General features: G+C 42.6%; 1 protein-coding gene across 12 annotated transcripts in view; it reads left to right on the top strand.

Moving 5' to 3' along the window:
* The window catches only part of GRB14 (growth factor receptor bound protein 14), a 322,152-nt gene that overhangs the window by 59,739 nt on the left and 237,061 nt on the right, over positions 1-25,352 (top strand). For all 12 annotated transcript variants that reach the window (XR_003857359.1, XR_003857354.1, XR_003857355.1 and 9 more), the window contains exon 2: positions 2,368-2,524. Coding sequence is in view for 6 of the 12 variants with exons in the window: in XM_029605622.1 (XP_029461482.1) it covers positions 2,368-2,524 (157 nt within the window). In the remaining 6 variants the exon portion in view is untranslated. The remainder of the gene's footprint in view (positions 1-2,367; positions 2,525-25,352) is intronic.

Genomic DNA, 25,352 nt, shown 5'->3' with positions numbered 1-25,352 from the left:
AGTTTTGTAAAAAGTTATTTGCATGGCTAACACACTCTTTTAGCTATGGAAATAGCTTTGAAAATTACCCTTATGTGCCTGGATGCACACCAAGATCCCCTGCCACGTAACTTTACTTCTGCTAGAGATGAGGAGAAAGCTTTAAAAAAATAAAAAGCTAGCCATACCTGAAAGGTTTTAAGGGTCTGGGATAACTGGGGGGAGTGTAAGATATTTAACCAGGTGGTTTGAAGGACCTAGCTGTTAACTGGGCGAACTGGTGAATGAACTGATGAAACTGGCAATGGCATGGACACGCCCCCCCTTTTAAAATTCCCCGACTTACACAGTAGGAGCGAGATTTATGTGCATAGGCGTATGCCCTCATAAAATTGGGCACACGTGTGCGTGATCAGCTATTTTATCATAAGTGCACATATAAGGGTAGATTTTAAAAGCAGCACGCGTGGTTTCTGGTGCGTGCACATGGACATGCCGATTTTATAACATGCGTGCGCCAGCACATGCATGTTATAAAATTCGATGGAAATGCACACGTAGGTGCAGATTTGAAAATCCACACTCATGTGCGGGTGGTGTGCACGGGAGGGAACTTTCGCAAAATACGTGCAGTGATGCAATGGGGCCTCCCCCAGTTCCCTCCCAGTTCACTTCAATTAAGGAGCAGACTAGGAGGGAACTTCCCTAGCCCCCTTCCTCCCTCTTCCCCTCTCCTCCCCGCCCCCTAAACCTAACCTAACTATCCCCAAATTTATTATTTTAGTACTTACTGCTCCTCTGAAGCTGAAGTAATCTCCACGTGCCGGCCTGGTTGCCGGCGTGCGCTTCCCCAGGACAGTGTCAAATGGCGTAGTCCCTCCCTATCCCCCGGCCTGCCCCTTTGGAAAGGCCCGGCACTTCAGCGCATACCGAGATTTACGCCCATGGTTGGGTCCGTTGTAAAATGCGCACGGCGTTTGCAAGGCCTGACCATGCACTTAAACACTGAAAGTTTTGCGCATAACCAGTTTAAAATGTACTTGAAAAGCATGCAAGTTATAAAATGGCCTTGTATCTAGGTGTGCACTGACACACACACACCAAAGTGTGCCCATGGGCTGGTTTGAAAGTTACTATCCCTGTGTATATATTTTTACAGGTGTAATTGCATCTAGATGGGTGGGGATAATTTTCAAAGCAGATGTTATGGGCCCCAGAATCTGGGAAACCCACTTGGAGAGCAGCATGAGACTGCAAGGCAGGACTCAGAGCAAGAGAAGGGCCAGTTTTTTGCCTAACCAGCCCCCTCCCCGTGGGTTGAGCCCTTGGTTTCTGTGGGTCAGTCGGTCTCTGAGGCGGCAGTACCATATAGTGGTGAGTTCACACAGGTGAGGCTTAGACAAAGCTGGCTGGAGACAAGGCTTGAATGAAGGCAGACTGGCTTGGCAGACAGGTCAAGGCGGGCAAGCTTGGCTGGAAGGACAAGGTGGGAAGGCTATGACAAGGCTGCATACTAAATAGGACCTGAAACTAGTTGAGACAGGCAAGAACAGGACTCTGGTACAAGCAGGACTGGAGACTGGAACAGACAAGACCAACAAGGCAGACTGGGGCAGACAGGGCAAGCGCAATAAGGCAGACTAGGGTAGGACTTAGACAAGGCTGAGAAGAGAAACAAAGAACAGAGAAGCCCGAAGGCAACAAGGCTTGGAACAGAAAGAATAGGCTCTATGGCCTCAAAGCAGGATACAAGAGGAAAAGGCCAAAGGCCTCAAGGCAAGACAAGGCAGAAGGCCCATAGGCCACAAGGCAAGGCAAGAACAAAGCAGAAGGCCTGTAGGCTACAAGGCAAGACCAAGGGTCAGGTCATGGAGCCAGGACTGACATCAAGAGAAGACAAGGCTACTATGGCAAGATGGGTTTACAAGGGCTGGGACTTGGGCGTGGCAAGGGCAGAAAGGAGGAACTGGAGAAGACTAGGGATGAGGTATATTGAAGACCTCTGCTGGTGGGGAGGCATCACGGAGGTAGGATAAGGCTGTATAACAGGCAAAATCGTAACAACTGACATATACGCATAAGTCTGCTTTGAAAATTGGTGTAACTTGTGCATGTATTTCCCAGGTAACCTATGTGAAATGTTACAGAATTAATTTGATAAGTTCATGACAGGTTGGTTATTGCTTTTGGATATTTAAAATCCCAAGTTTACAGTATTCATGTAATGAACATGTGAACAAATATCTAAAGGCCTCCTAAATTTATTGTATTAAACTCCCCAGTTATAAAAAAAAAAAGTGGATAAATGTAAATTCTTGTTTAATAAAATATTAAATCAGCATTGTAAATCTGTTGCATCTTTGTTTTTTCAATGTACATCTTGTGCAGGTAATTAAAGTGTATAGTGAGGATGATACTAGCAGAGCTCTGGAAGTACCAAGTGGTATCCTGGCTAAGGATGTATGCCAGTTACTCATACTAAAGAACCATTGCATTGATGACCACAACTGGACACTCTTTGAGAACTTGCCTCAGACAGGTCTAGGTAAGAACGTTAATTCCATGTTAAAAAATAGAAAACTTTGAACTTGTGTTAACATATTCTTTTTATTTTGTTTAGAATAGTTTATAAATAAATAATAAAGTAGAAATGTGAGCTCCATATAAAAACCCAGAACAAATGGAACTAGAATTAGCAACAAGAAAAAACCCCATACCACTCAATCATTCAAGTCCACCATTGAAGAGGGAAAACCAGATCTGCAACCCAATAGCAATGTGTCAAAATATTCTTTCAATTTCCATCTCAAAATGGTATAGTATGTGTTTGGATTTTAACACCACCTGGAATGGAAAATATGTCTGTTTTCCTATTATAGTATGTATACTTTTGCTATGGACCTTTCAAGATTGTAGTGATGGAATGGTAGTGAAGTTAAGTTCTCACTGTATATGAAATGCTCCACTAGCAACATAAGATGCCAAACTAATTGGAGGAAAGATCGTGTCCTCCTGCTGGCTTGATTTGGGGAGTATTTCAGGGGATAGAAGGGATATTGGGGGTTAGAAAGGGAATGATTGAGGAGGCTGTCTGGGCTGTGATCATTCTTGAAGATCGTATGTAAATGAAAGGGAAAATATGGTCAGCTGTGAAGGAGAGCAATTTTTTAAATAATATCTGCAAGAGGAAGAGGAAATTGGGCCATCTCTGAGATAGTAGGGGGATTTATTTTTTTTTTTTAAATAGAATCAATGAAAGGGAAGGGGCTGATTGCTGACTTGGAGGGTTGGTGTTATTTAAAGTAGAGGTCTTATACAGAGACAGGTGAATTTTCAGAGGAGTTATGCATGAAAATGTAATATACTATTGTGGCAATTTTCAAAAGCCATTTACTCATGTTAAGTGGCATATATTGAAGCAATTTTCAAAATCTACTTACACGGGTAAAATGCATTTACATATGAAAAACCCATTTTAAAGCATGTAAGTGCTTTCGAAAATCAGGCCTTCAGTGCTGATTTTCAGCACTAACTGGCTTATGAAGCTGAATAATCGTAGCCACAAAAATGGCAAGCCTACTACAGTCAGTCACATTTTGCCTGGCTATATTTATTCAAATTTTCAGCTGAAAATCTGAACAGTTTGGTTCAGCTGAAAACTTTCCTAAAACTGGCCAACTAATGTTATCTGGTTAATTTCACTATTCAGCATTTTTTTGAAAGTTGACCCATATGTATATGGCACAAGTTTTGAACTCTGTCAGATAAAGGTCCATCCCACAAGAATATATAGTACAGCATATATGCACACAAACAGTTCATAGTATGTGTTGCATGTCCTGAGGGTTGTCCTTGGATGGTATGAGTAGTCTGCAAGACGGGTGTTGCAGTGGAGAAATCAGGCGGTTGTATGGTTTACTCTGTTCCACAACATACATATGTCTAGCTGGACTAAGGAGAGATCTTCCTGGAGGTGTGTTTAGATTGGGGGAGGAGAAGAGCATGCTTTGATTACATTTTCAATCTTTGGGGATATTTTTTGTACAAAAATCAAACTACAGAAAAACCAGATGCAAGTGACTATGCCTACTTTGTACCCATGGCTTGTTTGAAAGCAAAAGTATGCATGCACTTTTGCTTTGAGAATTATTGCAAAGCCTTAATGCACCCTACTATTTTGCTAACATTGTTAAAGATCTTTGAATTAATATGACAGATTTAAAATATAAATGGGTCTATTTTAGGGATGAGCGTGTGCCTTTTGTGCACGCTGTACCTGGCGTGCGCACATGGACACGCCGATTTTATAACATGTGCGAGTTGGCGTGAGCATATTATAAAATGTGTTTTCCGCGTACACATGCGTGCTGGATTTTCATGTCTGTGTGCACATGTGCGGGCGGGTGGCATGCTCTGTGTGCAGGGGGGGGGATTTTAGAATAATACGACGCAAGTAGGGCTTCCCCAGTTCCCTCCCAGTCTGCTCCAATAAAGGAGCGGACTGGAAGGGAACTTCCTTACCCCAACCCTATTTTTCCTCCTTCTTCCCCGACCCCTAAACTAACCCTACCTATCCCCATTTTTTTTAAATTTTTGTAATTACTGCTTCTCTGGAGCAGAAGTAATTTCCATGTGCCAGACGAAAGTATGCATAATCTTTATCCCCAAACATTTCGAAAATCACTCCCACAGTTTGTTTTTAATGTTTTTTTAAATCAGTTTTACATAATTTTATTAGTTACCAGGCCTCTACATTGTGAAATTTGCTTCCATGAAGATATATTTAAAGTGAAATTGTCTCAAATTTAGAAAGGAGCTTGCCTGTTTTGATAGGCATTTTATGACTGAAATTTAGATTGAATTGGTATAAGTAGTGACTAAATAATCTTATTCAGTGGCATAGCAGTGCCGCTGAATATACCTGGCTATCTGGCTAACTTTAAGACAGCTCTGTGGCCCTACCAGAGTTAGCTGGATAATTTATCCAGCTAACTCAACTCCTCCCTGATCTACCCATACCTTGCTCCTGAGTTATCTGGCTAAAGACTTATCTGGCTAAGTGGCACCATTACAACTAGAGGAAATAGGGGGCTGAGAATTATGTGACTGTTAGTGGCACCATATTAGGAATTGGAAAATAGCAAATTGAAACAAAATGAAGACTCTTCTAGATGGAAACCATTACAGTAATTTTTTATTATAGGCAGGATAACTTTCAGAGACACTTCTGTGGGTATTTTACCCTCAAAAATGGCTCTTTCGAAAATTGCATGACCAAAGACTGATATGCATGTCAAATTATGTGCATACACAAGGAATGTGAGTACTTTTATGCAAATGAGGAGAGGTGTACTAAGGAGCATATTTGGGGCAAAATTTGGGACTTGCAAACGCATTTTTTAATTTTAAAAAGTATACATGTATATTCTCTGCAAAATTAATGGCACCAAATAGCAAGTATAATTATGAGCATGTAATTTTTTCAAGGATATTTTTCAAAGCAAATTAACATGCATAAGTTCAATTTGAAAACTTCTAAAACTTATATACATAATAACTTGATAATCTATGAGGCCTGTTCTAAAATTACTCCCACAATGTAATTCACAAAATAAACATAAATTATATGATTGAGTTTGCATGTAACAGTGGTAGTTTTCTCTAGCTATGTTTTTCTGAATGCTTATTTAAAAGTATGCATCAAAACACAGGTCTTAATAACAATCCCCCACAATGATACTGATAAAATTTTGTTACACAGTTATAAAGAATAGCATAACATTGGTGACTGGTATTTCTTGCTATCTTCCAATATTACACTATTAGGACAGAAATACTAACATTTATTAAGTTTAAGGTTTTATCAGGGCTGGTGCTAGCTTTTTTGCTGCCCTGAGCGAAAAATTACTGTGCTGCCCCCCCCCCCCCCCCCCGATTCATTCAGTGTCTGTCCCAGGCCATTCAAATAAATCCCAGCTCTGTCCTGAAATCTAATTTTTTTTTTTAAACTGACATGCTCCCCAACCCAGAACCCATGGATAGGGAATATATTAGGTACCCTAAGCAAACCTTACAGCCTTGCACACATGCCACCCCACACACCTCACATCCTTTACAGACACATACAAATTATGCATTTATAATATATTTTACATGAAAAAGAACATTCAAAAGTATAGTCTGCTGAGGCAAAAATAACTTAACATGCATATTATATTTACATGCACTCCTGTGGTGCCTACCAGAAAACTCTGCAAAAAAGACACTTAGAACTCGTATGGAATTAGACTTTCTGTTATGCATTTTGGGTATGAGCTTAGCCCTCAGAAAGCCACGAACAAACAGAATTACCATTACAATATAGTAAACCTCTCATACGAAAACAACCCTAACAACCTTATCTATGAAAAGGCAACACTACTTATATTACACCAGGCCCTAGAACTCCAATAAAACTCTTATTTGGAAACCAAACTGCTATAGATCCCTACACAGAAATTACATGGCAGCAAAACACTTCACTTCAGTCACATATGTGGAACATAGACAGACTCTCAACAAAAACAAAATAAAGAGATCAGAAAGGATAAACAGAAATGTGCTGAGAAGAATTGAATTGGAACCCACAACAAGCTAGCCTCTATATGCAGAGCAACAATGGAAAAACAGAAACATCATCATTCTTCATAAAAACATTAAATAATAAAATCAAGAATTATAAAACAATCATAATAGTAAAATCATATTCATAAAAAATATTTAAAACAGTTAAAGAATAGCAAATCACCTGGACTGGATGGTATACATCCTAGTATACTGAAGGAACTAAAAAATGAAATTTCTGATCTATTAGTTAAAATTTGTAACCTATCATTAAAATCATCCATTGTACTTGAAGACTGGAGGGTGGGCAATGTAACCCCAATATTTAAAAAGGGCTCCAGGGGCGATCCGGGAAACTGTAGACCAGTGAGCCTGACTTCAGTGCCGGGAAAAATAGTGGAATCTATTCTAAAGATCAAAATCATAGATCATATAGAAAGACATGGTTTAATGGAACACGGTCAACATGGATTTACTCAAGGGAAGTTTTGCCTAATAAATCTACTTCATTTCTTTGAAGGGGTTAATAAACATGTGGATAAAGGTGAACCGGTAGATGTAGTGTATTTGGATTTTTAGAAGGCATTGACAAAATCCCTCATGAAAGGCCTCTAAGAAAACTAAAAAGTCATGGGATAGGAGGCGATGTCCTTTCGTGGATTACAAACTGGTTAAAAGACAGGAAACAGAGTAGGATTAAATGGTCAATTTTCTCAGTGGAAAAGGGTTAACAGTGGTGTGCCTCAGGGATCTGTACTTGGACCAGTGCTTTTCAATATATTTATAAATGATCTGGAAAGGAATATGACGAGTGAGGTTATAAAATTTGCGGTTGATACAAAATTATTCAGAGTAGTTAAATCACAAGTGGATTGTGATACATTACAGGAGGACCTTGCAAGACTGGAAGTTTGGGCATCCAAATGGCGGATGAAATTTAATGTGGACAAGTGCAAGGTGTTGCATATAGGGAAAAATAACCCTTGCTGTAATTACACAATGTTAGGTTCCATATTAGGAGCTACCACCCAGGAAAAAGATCTAGGCATTATAGTGGATAATGCTATGAAATTGTCAGCTCAGAGTGCTGCAGCAGTCAAGAAAGCAAACAGAATATTAGGAATTATTAGGAAGGAAATGGTTAATAAAATGGAAAATGTCATAATGCCTCTGATTGCTCCATGGTGAGACCACATCTTGAATACTGTGTACAATTCTGGTCGCCGCATCTCAAAAAAGATATAGTTGCGATGGAGAAGGTACAGAGAAGGGCGATGAAAATGATAAAGGGGATGGAACAGCTCCCCTATGAGGAAAGGCTGAAGAGGTTAGGGCTGTTCAGCTTAGAAAAGAGACGACTGAGGGGGGGATATGATAGAGGACTTTAAGATCATGATAGATCTTGAATTCGTAGATGTGAAGCAGTTATTTACACTTTCAGATTATTTTTATTTATTTTATTTATTTAAAGGCTTTTATATACCGATAACCGTTTGCACATCCTATCAGTTCACATGGAACAGGGTGATTAAATAATGTAGGATAACAATTACATGAAACATATTTTTAACATAAATTAAGAAACAAATTGTTATGAACTATAAATATATTATTATAATATGTTTTATATATTTGTTTGTTTTATAATATATTATAATAGAAGGACTATGGGGCATGCCATGAAGTTAGCAAGTAGCACATTTAAGACTAATCAGAGAAAATTCTTTCACGCAACGCACAATTAAGCTCTGGAATTTGTTGCCAGAGGATGTGGTTAGTGCAGTTAGTGAGGCTGGGTTCAAAAAAGGTTTGGATAAGTTCTTTGAGGAGAATTCCATTAACGGCTATTAGTCAAGTTTACTTAGGGGCGGAATTTAAGAGCCCTGCTCGCCTAAATCCGCCCAAAACCGGGCGGATTTAGGCGAGCAGGGCCCTGCGCGCCGGGAAGCCTATTTTACATAGGCCTACCGGCGCGCGCAGAGCCCCGGGACTCGCGTAAGTCCCGGGGTTCTCCGAGGGGGCGTGTCGGGGGCGTGTCGGGGGGTGGGCCCGGTCGTCACGGCGTTTCGGGGGCGTGTCGGCAGCGTTTTGGGGGCTGGTACGGGGTCGTGGCTATGGCCCGGGGCGGTCCGGGGGCGTGGCCGCGCCCTCCGTACCCACCCCCAGGTCACTGCCTGGCATGCAGGAGGCCCGCTCGCGCGCGGGGATTTACGCCTCCCTCCGGGAGGCGTAAATCCCCGGAGAAAGGTAAGGGGGAGGTGTAGACAGGGCCGGGCGGGTGGGTTAGGTAGAGGAAGGGAGGGGAAGGTGACGGGAGGGCGTTAGAGGATTCCCTCCAAGGCCGCTCCGATTTCGGAGCGGCCTTGGAGGGAACGGGGGTAGGCTGCGCGGCTCGGCGCGCGCCGGCTATACAAAATCCATAGCCTTGCGCGCGCCGATCCAGGTTTTTAGCAGATACGCGCGGCTCCGCGCGTATCTACTAAAATCCAGCGTACTTTTGTTTGCGCCTGGAGCGCAAACAAAAGTAGGCTATTCGCGCTCCTTTTAAAATCCGCCCCTTAGGGAATAGCCACTGCTATTAATTGCATCAGAAGCATGGGATCTTCTTGGCGTTTGGGTACTTGCCAGGTTCTTGTGGCCTGGTTTGGCCTCTGTTGGAAACAGGATGCTGGGCCTAATGGACCCTTGGTCTGTCCCAGCACAGCAATTTCTTATGTTCTTATAGAGTATACAAAATTTCCTAAACACCAGGAAAATATTTCAAAATATCTGAATAAAAAATCCAATAATTAAAAAATGTTCTGTTTCCCACCAAAAAATTTAATATTTCAAAAGAGCAGAATTATCAAATTATGCCCAATAATTAAACCTAATAAGGATTTTAAAAATCTCTTGCTCTGCATACCTGTGATCTTCTGATTTCCAGTGACCCTGAGATTGTTGTGGATTGGGGAAGGTAGAGATGCCCAGATTGTATCTTCTGTCATACACACGCACAATAACACATTCATTCTCTTATATACTCCCTCTCTCTAACATACACAGGCTCCCCCTCCCTCACAGATAAATTATATGTGTGTGTGTTTCTATGAGAGCCTATATGTGACACATGGGCTCTCACAGTCACACAAACACACACAGGTTCTTACACAGAAACATTCACAGGCACACAGGCTCTCACACAGACACATATATACACACACACACACACACACACACATAGGCTCTCATACAGACATAAACACATGCAAAAACTCACAGGCTGTCAGACACACACTTGCATAAACACACAGGCTCTGACACACATGTTCTCAGTCACTCACACACATACACACATGGCCTCCTGATGTCTTCGGGCCTCCGTGGGCCTCCTGATATCTTTGGACCAGCCCTGAGGGCCTTCCTGTTTGGGGGGGGGGGGAGAGCAGAAGCTGTGCACAACAGGAAGACTGGCCTCTCCACCGGCCACTGGTGGCTTGAGTGCCAGCGGCTTGCAGCCTCTCTTCTTCCTCGGCTGCCGGCGGCTCTGTGTTCACTCCTGCTGTTGCCGGCTTGCTGCCTCCCCTGAGTGTGCTGCCCCAAGCAAATCCACGGTATGCATACTCAGTTGCGCCGGGCCTAAATTTTATATTATATTCTAGCATTCTATGGGCCCTATTTACTAAAGCATGTTTTTAGTAGGGATGTGAATCGTTTTAGGACGATTAAAATTATCGTCCGATAATTTTAATATCGTCTTAAACCGTTATGGAACACAATACAATAGAGATTCTAACGATTTATCGTTATAAATCGTTAGAATCGTGAGCCGGCACACTAAAACCCCCTAAAACCCACCCCCGACCCTTTAAATTAAATCCCCCACCCTCTCGAACCCCCCCCAAATGAGTTAAATAACCTGCGGGTCCAGCGGCGGTCCGGAACGGCAGCGGTCCGGAACGGGCTCCTGCTCCTCAATCTTGTTGTCTTCAGCCGGCGCCATTTTCCAAAATGGCGGCGAAAAATGGCGGCGGCCATAGACGAACATGATTGGACGGCAGGAGGTCCTTCCGGACCCCCGCTGGACTTTTGGCAAGTCTCGTGGGGGTCAGGAGGCCCCCCACAAGCTGGCCAAAAGTTCCTGGAGGTCCAGCGGGGGTCAGGGAGCGATTTCCCGCCGCGAATCGTTTTCGTACGGAAAATGGCCTGCAGTCGATCTCCTGCCGGCGCCATTTTCCGTACGAAAATGATTCGCGGCGGGAAATCGCTCCCTGACCCCCGCTGGACCTCCAGGAACTTTTGGCCAGCTTGTGGGGGGCCTCCTGACCCCCACGAGACTTGCCAAAAGTCCAGCGGGGGTCCGGAAGGACCTCCTGCCGTCCAATCGTGTTCGTCTATGGCCGCCGCCATTTTTCGCCGCCATTTTGGAAAATGGCGCCGGCTGAAGACAACAAGATTGAGGAGCAGGAGCCCGTTCCGGACCGCTGCCGTTCCGGACCGCCGCTGGACCCGCAGGTTATTTAAGTCATTTGGGGGGGGTTCGGGAGGGTGGGGGATTTAATTTAAAGGGTCGGGGGTGGGTTTTAGGGGGTTTTAATGTGCCGGTTTTGCGATTTTTAGATTTTTAGATTTTTCACGATTTTTCACGATTTTTCACGATATTTTACCCCCCCAAACGGCAACAATACGATTCCCTCCCCCTCCCAGCCGAAATCGATCGTTAAGACGATCGAGGACACGATTCACATCCCTAGTTTTTAGTGCACATTAGCTTTTTAGAAACAGGCATAGGTTTTAAGAAAGATATATATAAGCTTAGCCATGTGCTTAATTGTATATGCTGTTCATATGGACAAGATTACAAGGCCCCCCCCCCCCATCCTAAATCCCCTAGGCCCTCCAAAACCGTAATCTGGCACTGAATATAGACTGTAGACTAGAGTATAATAATATTTAAAGCTACCACGACAGATTATCCATGGGCACAGCTAACTTTCACCTGGTGAAAGTTAAGCAGAAAACAATTTTTTTGTACAGTAAAACTAAAAGACTTCTAGTGCACTTGGTGATTCATATATTCAACTTGGGCCATTTCTTTAAGAAATGAGGTATTGTGGTTTCACATTTCTTGCATTAGCCAATGGAAAAAAACCCTGCAGAATATTTCTAAAATATTTCTTTGTAAAGCAATGATAAAACCCTAAGGTGCTTGAGATAATAAACATTGAAACTATTAAGGTGGAATATAAATCAAGTAATAAATAAATAGAGATTATACTTTCATTTTTAACCTCATAGGCAACGTCGTTTTTGTTTCATATTGCTTCTAAACTGTTTTTTAAACTTCATTTAGTGCAGACTATTTCAATCTATTGCAGACTATTTGAGTTAGTATATATGTACTATTACAACTTATGTAGTGTGCACGTAATTAAAAAAAGTGTGCAATAAAATGAAAAATTAAAAACAAAGAAAAGAAAACAATGAAACAAATAAAAAAAAAAAGGGGGGGGGGCGGGGTACAAAACGAACCAAACCAAAAGTTTTCTCAGTGCACATCCTATTAATCCATTCTCTAAAATATGGCGTTTTACACATTGCCAGCATCCATGAGGCAAAACAAAATAAGAGTGGCTAGCTCTTCTGCCAAAAAGTGTATCAAAAAGAAGAAAGTGATATATCCATTGCTCTAGTTCTTTTGATTTTGTATTGTCAACATTTTTTAGACAAACTGGAAGCTTTAATTCCCCAAGGTGCAAAAAAATGTTCTTTCTGACAGTCATTTCAAATAATGAATTGATAAGCAGAAGAACTTAGTAACCTTCTCCTTGGATCAGTCATCTGTAGCAAGGCCTGTGCGATATGGTAAGCAGAGAACAGTGATATAGATGGCATACTAATATAATACTGCTGCTAAATGCAGGATAATCAAATGAAAACTGCAGAAAACTTGTCCTTTAACATTCAATGTATATACACTTTGGAACATTTTCTAGTACTAATGTTTTAAAGTAAAAAAGTCTAATAAAATAGACTAATTAAGCTGACTAATTAAGGCTAAGAGCATCATTAATTTCCCTGTTTGTTTTGATTTATGCTTTGATTCCAAAGAGAAATAAGTGTTTTGTGTCTGTGTAAGTAAGAATCTAAGTAAATCAGGGCGTTGCTATATTTATCCTTTCAGAATCTCATTTTGTGATTTGGAAAGTGGACTTGGGGAATTAGAGTTTACAAACATGGAACAAAAGCTATAATAAAAGGAACACATTTTTATACTACACAGATCCATTAAGGCCCATGGATTAGTGGAATAGTAGGTATATTAAATAAATAAATATATATCCCAAAGAAATGTAAAATTACTGAGGTCTATAGTCACTATCCGGATAACAGTTAGCCCTAGATTCATCATTTTGTGATAAATATAGCAAAAATAGCACCAGAGATTTAAAAATAAATAAATAAATAAAAAAGAGCATGGTTAGGCTAATTTTCTTGATACTGCATTGTTGTTTTTTGCAATGCACATTAAATTTTCTCACACCTGTGTTATAATTTTCACATCCCAAGCTGAGAAGTCCCTGAGACAGGCTTTTATTGAATTTTGGGCTGAGAGAGAGATAGACTCTGTAGAGGCTCCCAAAAAGGTTAACTATTTATACAACTGTAAGAGGGGGCACTAGTAAGTCAGGGTGAGGTTTGTGGGGGGTAGGGTGAATTGGGTTTTAGGGGGAAGTTTAACATGCACAGTCATACGTATGAACAGCACAGTTACTAGGTATGTGAATCGGTACAAGACTCGTTTCCGGTATCTGGTTCGTAAAAAAACTGCGGGAAATCTTCGTTCCTGCGGTTCTGAGCATTTTTTTTCGGCTGTTCCAAGCCGAAATCTCCCCCCCCACCCTGACCCTTTAAATTTAATTATTTAGAGTTCCCCACCCTCCAGACCCCCCCCCCAAAAAAAACCCCCATTTCTAAAGTACCTGGTGATCCAGCGGGAGTCCCGGTGGTGATCTCCCGCTCTCGGCTGTCGGCTACTAGTAAACAAAATGGTGCAGATGGCCCTTTGCCATTACCATGTGACAGGGGCTATCTGTGCCATTGGCTGGCCCCTGTCACATGGTAGGAGCAATGGACAGCTGGCAGCATCTTTAAAAAAGGCGTGGGCCATCCATTGCTCCTACCATGTGACAGGGGCCGGCCAATGGCACCGATAGCCCCTGTCACATGGTAAGGGCAAAGGGCCATCGGCACCATTTTGATTAGTGGCAGCTGACGGCTGAGAGCGGGAGATCGCTCCCAGGACCCCCACTGGACCACCAGGTACTTTAGAAACATTTGGGGGGGGGGTTTTCTAAATAATGAGATTTACAGGGTCAGAGTGGGTTTGGGGGTTGTTTTTGTGTGCCCTTTCTTCCCCCCCCCAAAACAATAAGAGACCCCCACAAACATTTTGTGGGGTTTTCCTATCGCTTTCGGGGACCCCTCCCGATATTTGACGAGTTTGAAAATATCGTCCGATATTTTCAATCATCAGAAAAACGATTCACATCCCTAACAGTTACCATCAGTGAAGATTTAGTGTGATTTGGAGGGATGAAAAGTGAAAGAAGAGTATATTTGTACTATGTTCTCTCTACCTGCTGCAATCTTCACTTATGGTAGCTGTGCTGTTCGTTCGTATGACTGTGCATGTTAAACTTCCCCCTAAAACCCAACTCACCCCACAAATCTCACCCTCAGTTCATAATGCTCCCTCTTACAGTGGTATAAAAAGTGCAAAATTCAGAGGGCCTCCATAAAGGCTTTCTCTCTCTCTCTCCCGAAGCGTGATTTGTCATAAATCCTGTTTCGGCTGTAATGCAAGCAGGGGGCGGGGAGGGGAGGAGTCGGGACAGCAAGGAGGCGGACGCAGCAGTATCTTCACTGGTGGTGATAAGGTAAGCCACGTTATCACCGCTAGTAGCGCACCCAATAGCGCCACTTTTTAATGTGGCGCTATTGGGTGCGAAAGCCGGCAGCGATAACACTGCGGTGGTGCGATCGCTGCTGGCTTTCGCAGGCCCACCACCCCCTCTTCGCCCTCCCGTTACCGCCGGGATTCACCATTTTCTGCAAGAATAGAAAATCCAGTCTTTAGCTGGGTAACTAAACTCCTCCGAATTATGCCCCTAAAGTGTTTCTAACTTATCCATCTATATTCTAGCCAGCTAACTTATTAGCTGGCAAGAATTTAGCTGGATAAGTGCCCAAATCTTCATTTAGCAGAATAGCTTCTGAGTTATCTGGTTAAATGCTTTTGCTTATGGACCTTACAATAAATAGAATATATTAGAGGAAAAAATAAAGGAAATATGAAAATCAAAGAAGACACAATAGAACCAAAAAAAATTAAATATTTGGCTTAATGTAGATAGCAATGCAGCTTTAACGGATGAGAAGCTTTTGTTCTCTTACTTACTTTATAGAAATAACTACTTTTCACTCATGGGGCTATGTACTAATGTGCCTAGATTTTAACACCCATATACTAATCTGAATTAATGTATGCTATTTTCAAGTGCTTTAGCATTACATCTGGCTCCCCCAATGGTAACATTAATGTACCTGCAAATGAGGGCATAATAATGAAACATCATTATTCCTTTATTAGGTATGAATACTAGATGCAGTATGGATGTGCTAGCCATAGTTAAATATGCAAGAGATAATGTAGCCCCCCTAGCCTGGGACATTTAACTACAGGCATTGTTAAAAGGCTCACATTAGGAGACTGAGTACCCCAGTCTGAATCCCCTGTACCCTCCCCTCAAACAGAAAATGGGCCTACAGACCCAAACCACAGAACTGTAACTTCCCTCAAACTAAAAAAAAAAAATAGACTTTCAAGCATCAAACCATGCACTATTCCCCTCCCCCAACTAAACTAAAAATGAGCTTATAGATTCTCATACCCCATACCGTGCACCTATCCCCAGAGATCACTCAATCCCTGAAAAGCATTACAAATCTTCATTGGCAGCAGCAGCAGCAGGAAAGATAATAGTGCCAAATACAAAATGCTATTACTGCATGCCAGAGCAATATGGCACATATATCTGGAATGTAGGTGAGAAAGTCAGCAGTACCGTTTTGGATTTGGTGCTGCTACTGGCAGGAGGGAAACTGGCTCCTTCCTGCTTGTGAAGATTTGTGATGCTTTTTGGGGGGTGGGTGGGGTATATGGGCCCAGAGATCCATTTTCAGTTTGGGAAAGAGGCTGGGCTCAGAGATACAATTTTTCTTGTGGGGCTGGTGGATGGAGGCATAGGGACAAAGAAGTCTATATTTGTTTAGAGGTGGGATTTATAAGGACCAGGAGGCTCCAATTTGTGCTTTGGAATGATGTGTGATGGGGTATTCCCAGCACTAACCTACCCTTTCTCTCTGGTCTGTTTGGTATAAGGAATATTGAGTTGCCTAACATGGCACTGCTACACTGTCTTTAATGCAGCCATGGTATAACTGCTATGTTGTGCATCACATTATTTTAGTGTGTTAGCCATTGAGGCCATGCCATTTTTAAAGTGGGTTAGACCATAGCTACTAAAGTATGTTAAAATTGACCATTAATAGCCAATTTTAAGTTTGGAATTATCAGGAGATTTAATACTCAACTAACTAAAAGGAATATCTTTATTAAATAGGTATTAACAGCAAAGTTTTATCACTACCAGTAACATCTGTGTGTTACTGGTGGTAATAATGATGGGGTCTCCATCCCCCCAGTACAAGGAGATCCATTTCTCTGACAGCCCCTGTTCCCTCAGTGAGTCAGTAAAAAGGGGTCTCCATGGCCCAATATTATCCTGCCACACTTCACTGAATCAACTAAAGAGTCCTCTTTGGCCCAGGGTCAACCGTCCCAGTCCCTGAATGTCCACAGCAAGAGGCCCAATTACAACCCCCTCCCACAGGTGCTCTGCCTTCCCAGGTGTACACCTTCTGAAGGTGCCATTACAAATTGGGGTTAGGAGAGAATACAGCTTCCTCCTGTTCACGTACCAATTTCCAAAATGGCACTATGAACGTAACTGCTTCTTTGCCCTGCATGCAGAGATGAGGTTATGAAGGGTCTTTTTGTTGACTTAGGTGGAGGGGGTTGAGATCAAACTATAGTAGACCCTTCTTGGGCTCAGGAGGCTGGCCAGCCACATGAGCAGTTCCATTAGCCTACTGATGTTCATACAAAATCTTAAATATCAGTCAAGAGGTGTTTTTAAGTTTTGGTGCACCCAATGGGATAACACAAATTGGGTTGCTTAACACAATTTCTTCTAACTGCAGAGTAACATAATAGATGATGGTACAAAAGACCAATTGTCCCACCCAATCTGCTCAGTTATTTCTGACCACATTGCAAGGATATATCCCAGCTACCAGCCATAGAACCTTGACTGCTTATAGAATATCACTACTTATCCAAGTCCGTTTATTTTCTTCCTCATTGATTTCTAGCATCTTGAGTAGATGAGCATACAGAATTACTTACTTAATCCAGCACCTAACCCCAAATCCTACACCCTAGATTTTACCACCAGGCTTTTTAGTAATCTAAGCAGTTACCAAGATTAGTGAGGCTGTTGTCTGAGCAGCCAGCCTATTAAATCTGTAGCCTTGCTGGATAATAAGCACTGATTAGGTTGAATATGAATATTAATAAGATGCTCAGCAAGTATAGCCCCTATCCCAGTCAGCTCTTGGGCACATGGAGAGGGCCATCGGGTTCCTGTACAAGTTCCTGTACAGGGGTAAAACAAAGTCTTTTCAAGGCATGTAGGGTTTTGCTCTCTCTCTCTCTCTCTCTGAAGCTCTTCTGCACACTAGTCTAGTCACACAAAAATCACTCTTCACTCTAAATGATTGTTCAAATAAAAGTCCTTCCTGCAAACTGGTGGCAGGAAACAAATCAAAGTTCATCAGTCCTCTAGAGAATAGTGTACCACATTGTGTACACAATCTAAAAATACAAAAACACAAATCTCAATCTCTTCCACATACTCTTTCCCACAAAGGTAAGCTCTTTTGGATAGTACCTCATCTCCCAGTATCTCTTAGGTGATTATGTCTTCCTGTTTGTTCCTCTGTCTCTTTCTATTTTCTTAGTAGAGTCTCTAGCTGCTGGATCTAGTCAGTCAGCACTCACAGAGATATTCCTGAGGCAGGATATCCTGAAAATCTGACTGGCTAGGTGTACCCAGAAGACTGGGTTGAGAAGTACTGCTCTATTGCACTCTCTCTTTGAAGAGATCCCTTCTGTCTGGGGGGTTCGTCATATACAGTTTATTCACACAACACTTCTTTTCTAGATTCTCTAGAGACTAGGCCTTTATCCCTCCTGGGCTCTGGAACAATATCACTCCATTAGGCCCTGTCCCAGTAGAGAAACAGATCCACTTGTATCCTCCGCAAAGAGAGCTATCTGCTCCCTTGCTGATTCTTGACTCCCTCTGTGTCATATGGGCACAAAAGTTTTGTTATATCTCAAACCCTTCCCAATGGGGAGTAGTACACTATAGTAACCCACCTACAGTTCACTGGCCTCATACATAAGGGTAAGGTCTGGATGGAGACCTCTGACTTACAATGCTGATAGGATGACTTGTTGAGGCCACAATTACCATTGGATTGTATGATATTTATGCTGGTTTTCTTCCTGCCTAGATTTTGTTAAAAGCCAGCCCCAAGACTGTGTGATATTTGTGCTGATTTTCAGCTAACCTAGTTTTTCTTAAAACCAGTCCAGAACAGTGTACTCTTTGTGCTGGTTTTCTTCTGGCTTAGCTTTTGTTAAAAACCAGCCACAGGATTGTGTGCTGTTTGTGATAACTTTCTATGGTCTGAGTTTCCAACCTAAGCACCCAGCTGCAAATTGTTCACAGATATGGAGGCACACTATGGTTTCATTTATGTAACCTACAGACACAGTTATCTCCATCTATTTTTTGTAAATCATTGTGGATTGAAGGAGAAGAATCTACGGATGTACAGGCTTATTCTCTGTAGCAGATTGACGCTACTCCTTGGGCAGCGTCAATCAAAACCAATGATGAGAGAAAAATCAGGAGCAGAAAGAGATGATTTAAAAACCTCTCATGTTCTAAGTGTATTGTACATGTTACATTTTCATTCTTTAAAATAAAAAATTCGGCATATTTTGCAAACTAAAAGGACCTATTTATTGAAGTGTGTTAATGTATAATCATACATTGAATGCCTGCATTATCTAATACAGGTGGTTAATGTGCGTTAAAGTGTCATTAACATGCTTACGTTAACATGTTTGCATAACACAAATGATAGTTAAATGAGCCATGCACACAAATGCATGTGTAAGGAGACATCAAAATCTGCCCCTTACTAGCAATATATGGTGTTTACTTTTGGTGGCCCTTATCAGAAGTCTGCCTGTTTTCCCCCACCTTCCTATTGCTTCAGGTTTTCTTAAGTTAGCACTTCCAGCTTCCTCTAGATTCCTTTACTGCTTCAGATATATAAGAAAACTACAAGGATTGCTTCTGGAACTAGTTCTGTTTCATTATATTTGTGAGCAGGGGCAGATTGGCTTATCAGGGGATCGGGCATCCCCCGGTGGGCCGGTCGCTCTGGTCACGTGGTCTGCCGAGTGTGGCCATGACAGAGCCGTGCTCGGCAGACCACGGGGTATCTCCTGGGCCGGCCTGGGCGGAAAATCCCCGGGCTGATCTTTACCCGGAATCCGCCCCTGTTTGTGAGTGAGATTGCAGAGGGATTAGAAGGTAAATTTTGTCTTTTTGAGGATGAGTCTAAGATTTGCAACAGATTGGATACTCCTGAAGGAGTACAGAGAATTAGAAGTGACAGAAAAACTTGAGACATGGTTGAAGGTTTGGCAGTTGGCAATCGATGCCAAGAAGTGCAAAATTATGTAGTTGGGATATGGCAATCTGAAGGCATTGGTGTTGGGGGAGAAAAGATTGAGCATGAACTGGGAGACAGACCTCAAGGTGACAGTGTCTGGTGATCTGTAGGTGATGAAACAATGTGACAAGGCTGTAGCAAAGGCCAGAGAGATGCTGAAATGCACTGAAAAAGCCATAATCAGAAGAAAAAAAAGGAGGTGATCTTGTCCTTGTACAGAACTGGTGATATTGCCCTTGTACAGAGCTAGAATACTGTGATCAGTTCTGGAGAGTTCATCTCGAACATAAGGACAGAATGGAAGTGGTTCAGAGAAGGGCAACCAAAATGGTGTGGGGCCTGCATGGCACGCCATATGAGACGAGACTGAAGGTGCTTAAAATGTGTACCCTGGAAGAGAGAAGAGACGGGGGAGATGTAATACAGGCTTTGAAATACCTGAAAGGAATTAATGATGTGAAAAAATCTAATCTTTCCTGATGGAAAGGAAGCTGTAAAACTAGGGATCATGATATGAAACTCCAAAAGGGGAAGACTGGAGAATAATGTCAGGAAATACTTCATCACGAAAAGGATGGTGGATGCATGGAATGCCCTCCTGGAAGATGAAAACTAATAGAATTCTAAAGGGCATGGGACAAACACAGGGGGATCCCTGCTGGCTAGTGAATGGAAATGAAGACATGGGGTAGCTTTTCTATTTCACCTTGGAAGCAGCCTGCATGGAATGGCAGTCGCTATTAACCCCTCCCCCCAAAAAACTTGCTGAGCAGACTAGATGGACCATATTTGCCGTTCACTATGTTACTATGTCACCCACCGGCAAATAAATAGTTTTTACTTTGTTAGATTGCTGTCTGTTTGTGCTGCTGGCTGCTTTTCACCTCAGACTGGCTCCTCTGTCTACATGGGTTTTGCAGCCAGTTCTGGTTCCTTCAACTACTCCAGCCCGGGGTATGTGAGAACTACTTCTCCTCCTCCTCTTCCTGTGGCTTGCTTTTCTTACTTGTGTCACCTGTCTGAAGAGAGGGTCAAATGTCCCACCCCCTCCAGTGCTACTGCCCCATTGGATATTCCACTCCTGGTCTCTGCACGGGGGTGGGGAGTGGAACCTACCTCTCCTGACCCTGTCTTCTAGGTAATACAGTCTTTCTCTTTCTTCTAGGAAGTTGAACAGAACATTCTTTCCTGGTGCTGACAAATTGCTTCTTTTCGGCCTGAAATCTGCTTTATCCCAAGGCAAAGGGTCTATTCCACCACATGGGACACTCACATCCCTGACTGGATACTTTGGCAAGAAACCGTTGCTTGCCTGAAGGCTGGAGGGAAGTTTTCTTTGAGATGATAGCTCAGCAACATTCTGTAACCTGTAGGGGGTCACCACAGTAGTGATAATTGCTCTCCTCTCAGCCTGACATTGAGTACACTGAAACCCTGGAGCATCCAGGCCCCGCCAGTGTCAATGCACACTGGCGGGGCCTGGAAGAATCCTATAAACGCACGTAATTGGGCATCGCACAAATCCTATAAACGCACGTAATTGGGCATCGCACAAATGATCTCTCTTCTATATTCCTGTACAGTGTCTCTAGACGGAAGAACCTTCTGGCCAGTTTCAACCATCTAGTAAAGCTACCAATAAAATTATTCAAGAGCATCAATCAAACAAAATTCTTCCAGCTATTTGGAACAACATCCCCTCAGACCTTAGGCTGGAACCCTGCCTCTTAACATTTAGGAAAAAACTAGACCTGGCTTTTCCGCCAAGCCTACTCAAATCCCCCTGATACACACTAGACGACCGAACAACCTTCATGAACAATGGATCTCTGTACTACCTTTAAGTACTTAATAAGAGCTACCCCTGATTCATCAATTGTTTATACTCTTTGTTTACTGCCTTCTTAGGCCTTTCTTTCCAGCTGTCTATGCTTCCAAGTTTACTATCCTTGTTGAATGTAACTTTGCTCTTCCTGTTCAAATGATTGTTTTTTGTTGCAGTTCCCCAATTCGATGTAAACCGATCTGATATGGTCATTTAACCATGAAGGTCGGTATAGAAAAGTGTTAAATAAATAAATAAATAAATAAATAAATAAATAAATAAATATGGGAGTGAAGTCTGGGATAGGACAGAATCCTAATATAAAACCTGCACCTCAAATTCTACAATACCCTGCCTTCACAGAAACTCCCCCAAAAAGGATGCAGGACAGAACAAGGACATTTCCCTTTACCACTTACCAGAGAAAAATAATATTCAAATTCTGGTGTTACCTCAGTAGCAGCAACACTAAATCCATCCACTACCAGGAATATTATATATTACAAAATCCTGGAAAAAATTGTACTGAGAATGAATAGGAAATCTGCCATACCAGAAACTAACTGCCAGACTCAATCAGTGAGAACCCTACCTATGAAAAGGCAGCACTGCAACTTTTATACTAGGCCTTAAAACACCGATGTGCCTCTTATTAGGCAAACAGAACAAGTCAGGCTGCTATAGATCCTTAAACAGATTAAACTGCAAGCTAGTAGTTTCTGTCTGTGTTCTGTCACACATGCAGACCACAGACAGACCCTTGCCAAATACAGAATAAGGAGACTATAAAGTAGAAATGCAAACGTGCAGAAAAAACTAAACTGGAAGCCACAAGAAGCCAGATTCTATATGCAGTACAAAATTACAAAAACAGAAACATTACCATTCCTCATAAAACATCAAACAATAATATCAGAAATATAAAACATCAATCAAAATAATGAAAACATACTAATAAAAAGAAAAAAGATTTCAAAACAACTGATGAATAGAATAATATTCATTAATTAAAAGCTCATGCAAATCCTTAAAAATTTACCAAAAACCAATAAAATATTCCAAAACAGCAGACAAATCAAATAACGCCCAATAATTAAAACTCATAAAGATAAAAATCCCCTGCTGTCCATACCTGAGAACTTTTGATTTCTAGCCTCACTGTCATAATCACGCATTCTCTAGCACAATAATGTTCATTCTCTCACACACATATTCTCACATACACTTCCTGTTTCTTTCTCTCTCTCACACACTCACACGCTGTCATATGCACTTCCTCTCACACATACATACATGCTCTCATTCACACTTCCCCTCTCTCTCTCTCTCTCTCTCTCTCACACATGCATATTTCTCTCTTACATACATACATGCACTCATGCTTTCATACATACTTCCTCTCTCTCTCTCCCTATAAGGGACCGGGCGGTCCACACGCGCGCGTGTCTAGGGTCGAGGCCGATGCCACGGAGGACGCCGAGCCCTGCTGTGAGGCCTGGTGCACTGAGGAAGGCCCGGTGACCGCAGCCACAGGATGTCAAGGCCTGGAGGAGCTTGCATCGGCTGCCGGGGTGACTGACCCGGGACCTGCAGTGGAGTTGGAAAGGTAACCAGGCCCGTGCGTAGGCCGAGCGCGGGCGGGGTGCGCAACAATCCTATTATTTATTGCCAATAAAGTTCCAGGTTTCTGCAATGTTTTAATGCTGATTTTATTGCTATAAAAATAAACAGGCATCATAATAATGTCCCTGAACATGGTGTAGGCCTTGTCCTGTTCTGGATTGTGAGCAGGGGGACACATGGGAAGAACCATGGACCATTCAACGCCCCATGTCCATCCCTGGGGTTCCCCCACAGGGGGTAAAAAATGTTTTCAAGGTCCCTAGGGTTTGTTCTCTCTCTAGGGTCTACTCTGCACACAAGCCATTCTATTTATCACCGTAGAACAATAAAAATCACTTTCAGCCCAGCACTGTTGTTCAACATAAAGTCTTTACTGAAACCTGGTGGCAAACACAAAATCAAAAACAATACACTCAAGCAGTGTACCCATTCTGCAACAGAGTCCAAAAAAGTACCCCCCCCCCCCCCCCCCCCCAAATCCCAGTCTCTTCCCTCTTTTCTCCAGCTGGCTAGCTCTTTGGGGAAAGTACCCCTTCTCTTCCCTGGGCACTCCCAGAACCTGTTGGGGTAGTTGTTTCTTGTCTCTTCTACAATACATTTCTTTGCTCTTACTGCTTGGATTTGTAATGCCCTCTTGACCGCTTACCTCGCAGGGGCATTCCTGGGTCTGGGACTGACCTGGTGGGAGCCCCCCTGCCCTAGGGCAGACTCTGTCAGTCCTCATATTCTTGGTGCCTGGTGCTTCCACCTGGGGAAGAAGGTGTTAGTGGGTAGGATCTCCCTCCCTTTACCCCAGGAAAACAAATGGGTCTGTGAACAAGGCTGGCAGTATGTACAAATATATACAGGTTTATTAGACTGTATAAATATATACATTTCTATATGACTACATACATCACTAATAGGATGCCAAACAGTACATGTATCTACTCATAGTTAGTAGTCTCAGGCCATGCAACTATATACATTTCTACAAGATAACAAGATCATTTAATATTTAGCAATTTGGGGTTGTTGGCTCCCATTGTATACCACCATATAGAATAGAAGGGACCTCTTTAGTTCCTGCTTAATCAAATGTGGTTATTATCCTCTCCCATTTTTCCCAATCTCATCCATGTGAAAAGATACAACTGGGCTGATGGACAGTGTTGGCCTGGGGTTTCCATTGTATCGAAACCACTGCCCTTTCCTTAGTGCTGCTTCTGCTCTGCTGAAAGGTCTATGCCAACGCTGGTGTCCATGTACTCCTGGGGACCTGACTCCGCCTCCTGGAATGCTTCTGGGGGACCACTCAATCTGCCGCTGGGGTCCATGCCTTCTTAGGGGACCACTTGATTTGCCACTGCGGTCCACCTCATCAAGGGGGAACCAGGGTTACCTCCCTGTCTACTGCTAGGTCCACGTCTCTACCTCCAGATCTGCTGCTGGGATTCATGCCCTCCTGGCAGATCATTCCACTCTGGATCTACCACTGTCCTTTGGTTCCTGTCCCTGGCTAGGAGGGCTTTCCTGGCTTGGGTTTACAGCTCCACTAGGCACATGGCTTGTTTAGCATTCAGTGATTAAAGCCCTCCGTAGTCTCAGCTTTCAGTGATTTTATTTCTGCTAAGCTCATGGCCACTTATTCGCAGTTACCCAGCCTAGATGGATCTCCTTCTCTCAGCCAGGCAGGACCATGAGAAGAGAATCTGTGCACACCCTTTCATCTTGCCTGGCTTTTTTTTTTTCTGCTGTCTGAGAACTGGGTACCCAAAGTTCTGACTCCCCTTATTAGTCAAGGTGAGAATCTGTTTGTTTTCTAGGTCTTTTGTTTTAGTACATTTCTCTCATAAATCCCTCTCTCATTCAGAATTCTCCAGTGTAGGATTTTCCAGTCATAGTTATGTATGATTTTAAAGTGCTATTTCACTGCAAGTTGGCAACAGTAGTTCAGGGGGCTATGACATGCAAATACCCCTACCTGAGTCTCTGACTTATCTATTCAATGGTCATTTAAGCACCTTTACAGTAAGGGGTCTGGCAACCTTTTCAATCTCACTCTGGGTTTCCTGGGCTGGCCTCTCATGTTACATAACTGCATTGTCCTCTTTTTTTCTTTGCTGCATTTCACTTAAATGGTAGCATGCTCTTAAATTTCCCTCCCTTGGGAGGGCAGAGTCATCACGTGATGATATTAGAATCAGTTTTTAACTTTGATGACATTCCTGGCTGGATGTTCCTTCACTCTGCAACCTCCAGTACACTGGTCTATTGACTCTGGCAACTTCTCCTGTCAGCTTCCAGGAACTTGCACCCTGGACTTCTCTTCCTTTCACATCTCTCAATATTCTCTCTGTGGGAAACAGGCTCTATGGAGCCTCTGAGTGGGTGAGGGCTCTAAGGACTCCAGATACTTAAGACT

The sequence above is a fragment of the Rhinatrema bivittatum genome, chromosome 6 (assembly GCF_901001135.1).
Source record: "Rhinatrema bivittatum chromosome 6, aRhiBiv1.1, whole genome shotgun sequence".
Lineage (NCBI taxonomy): Eukaryota > Metazoa > Chordata > Amphibia > Gymnophiona > Rhinatrematidae > Rhinatrema > Rhinatrema bivittatum.
The sequence above is the reverse complement of the archived record's forward strand: the minus strand, read 5'-3'. Positions and strand labels throughout refer to the sequence as shown.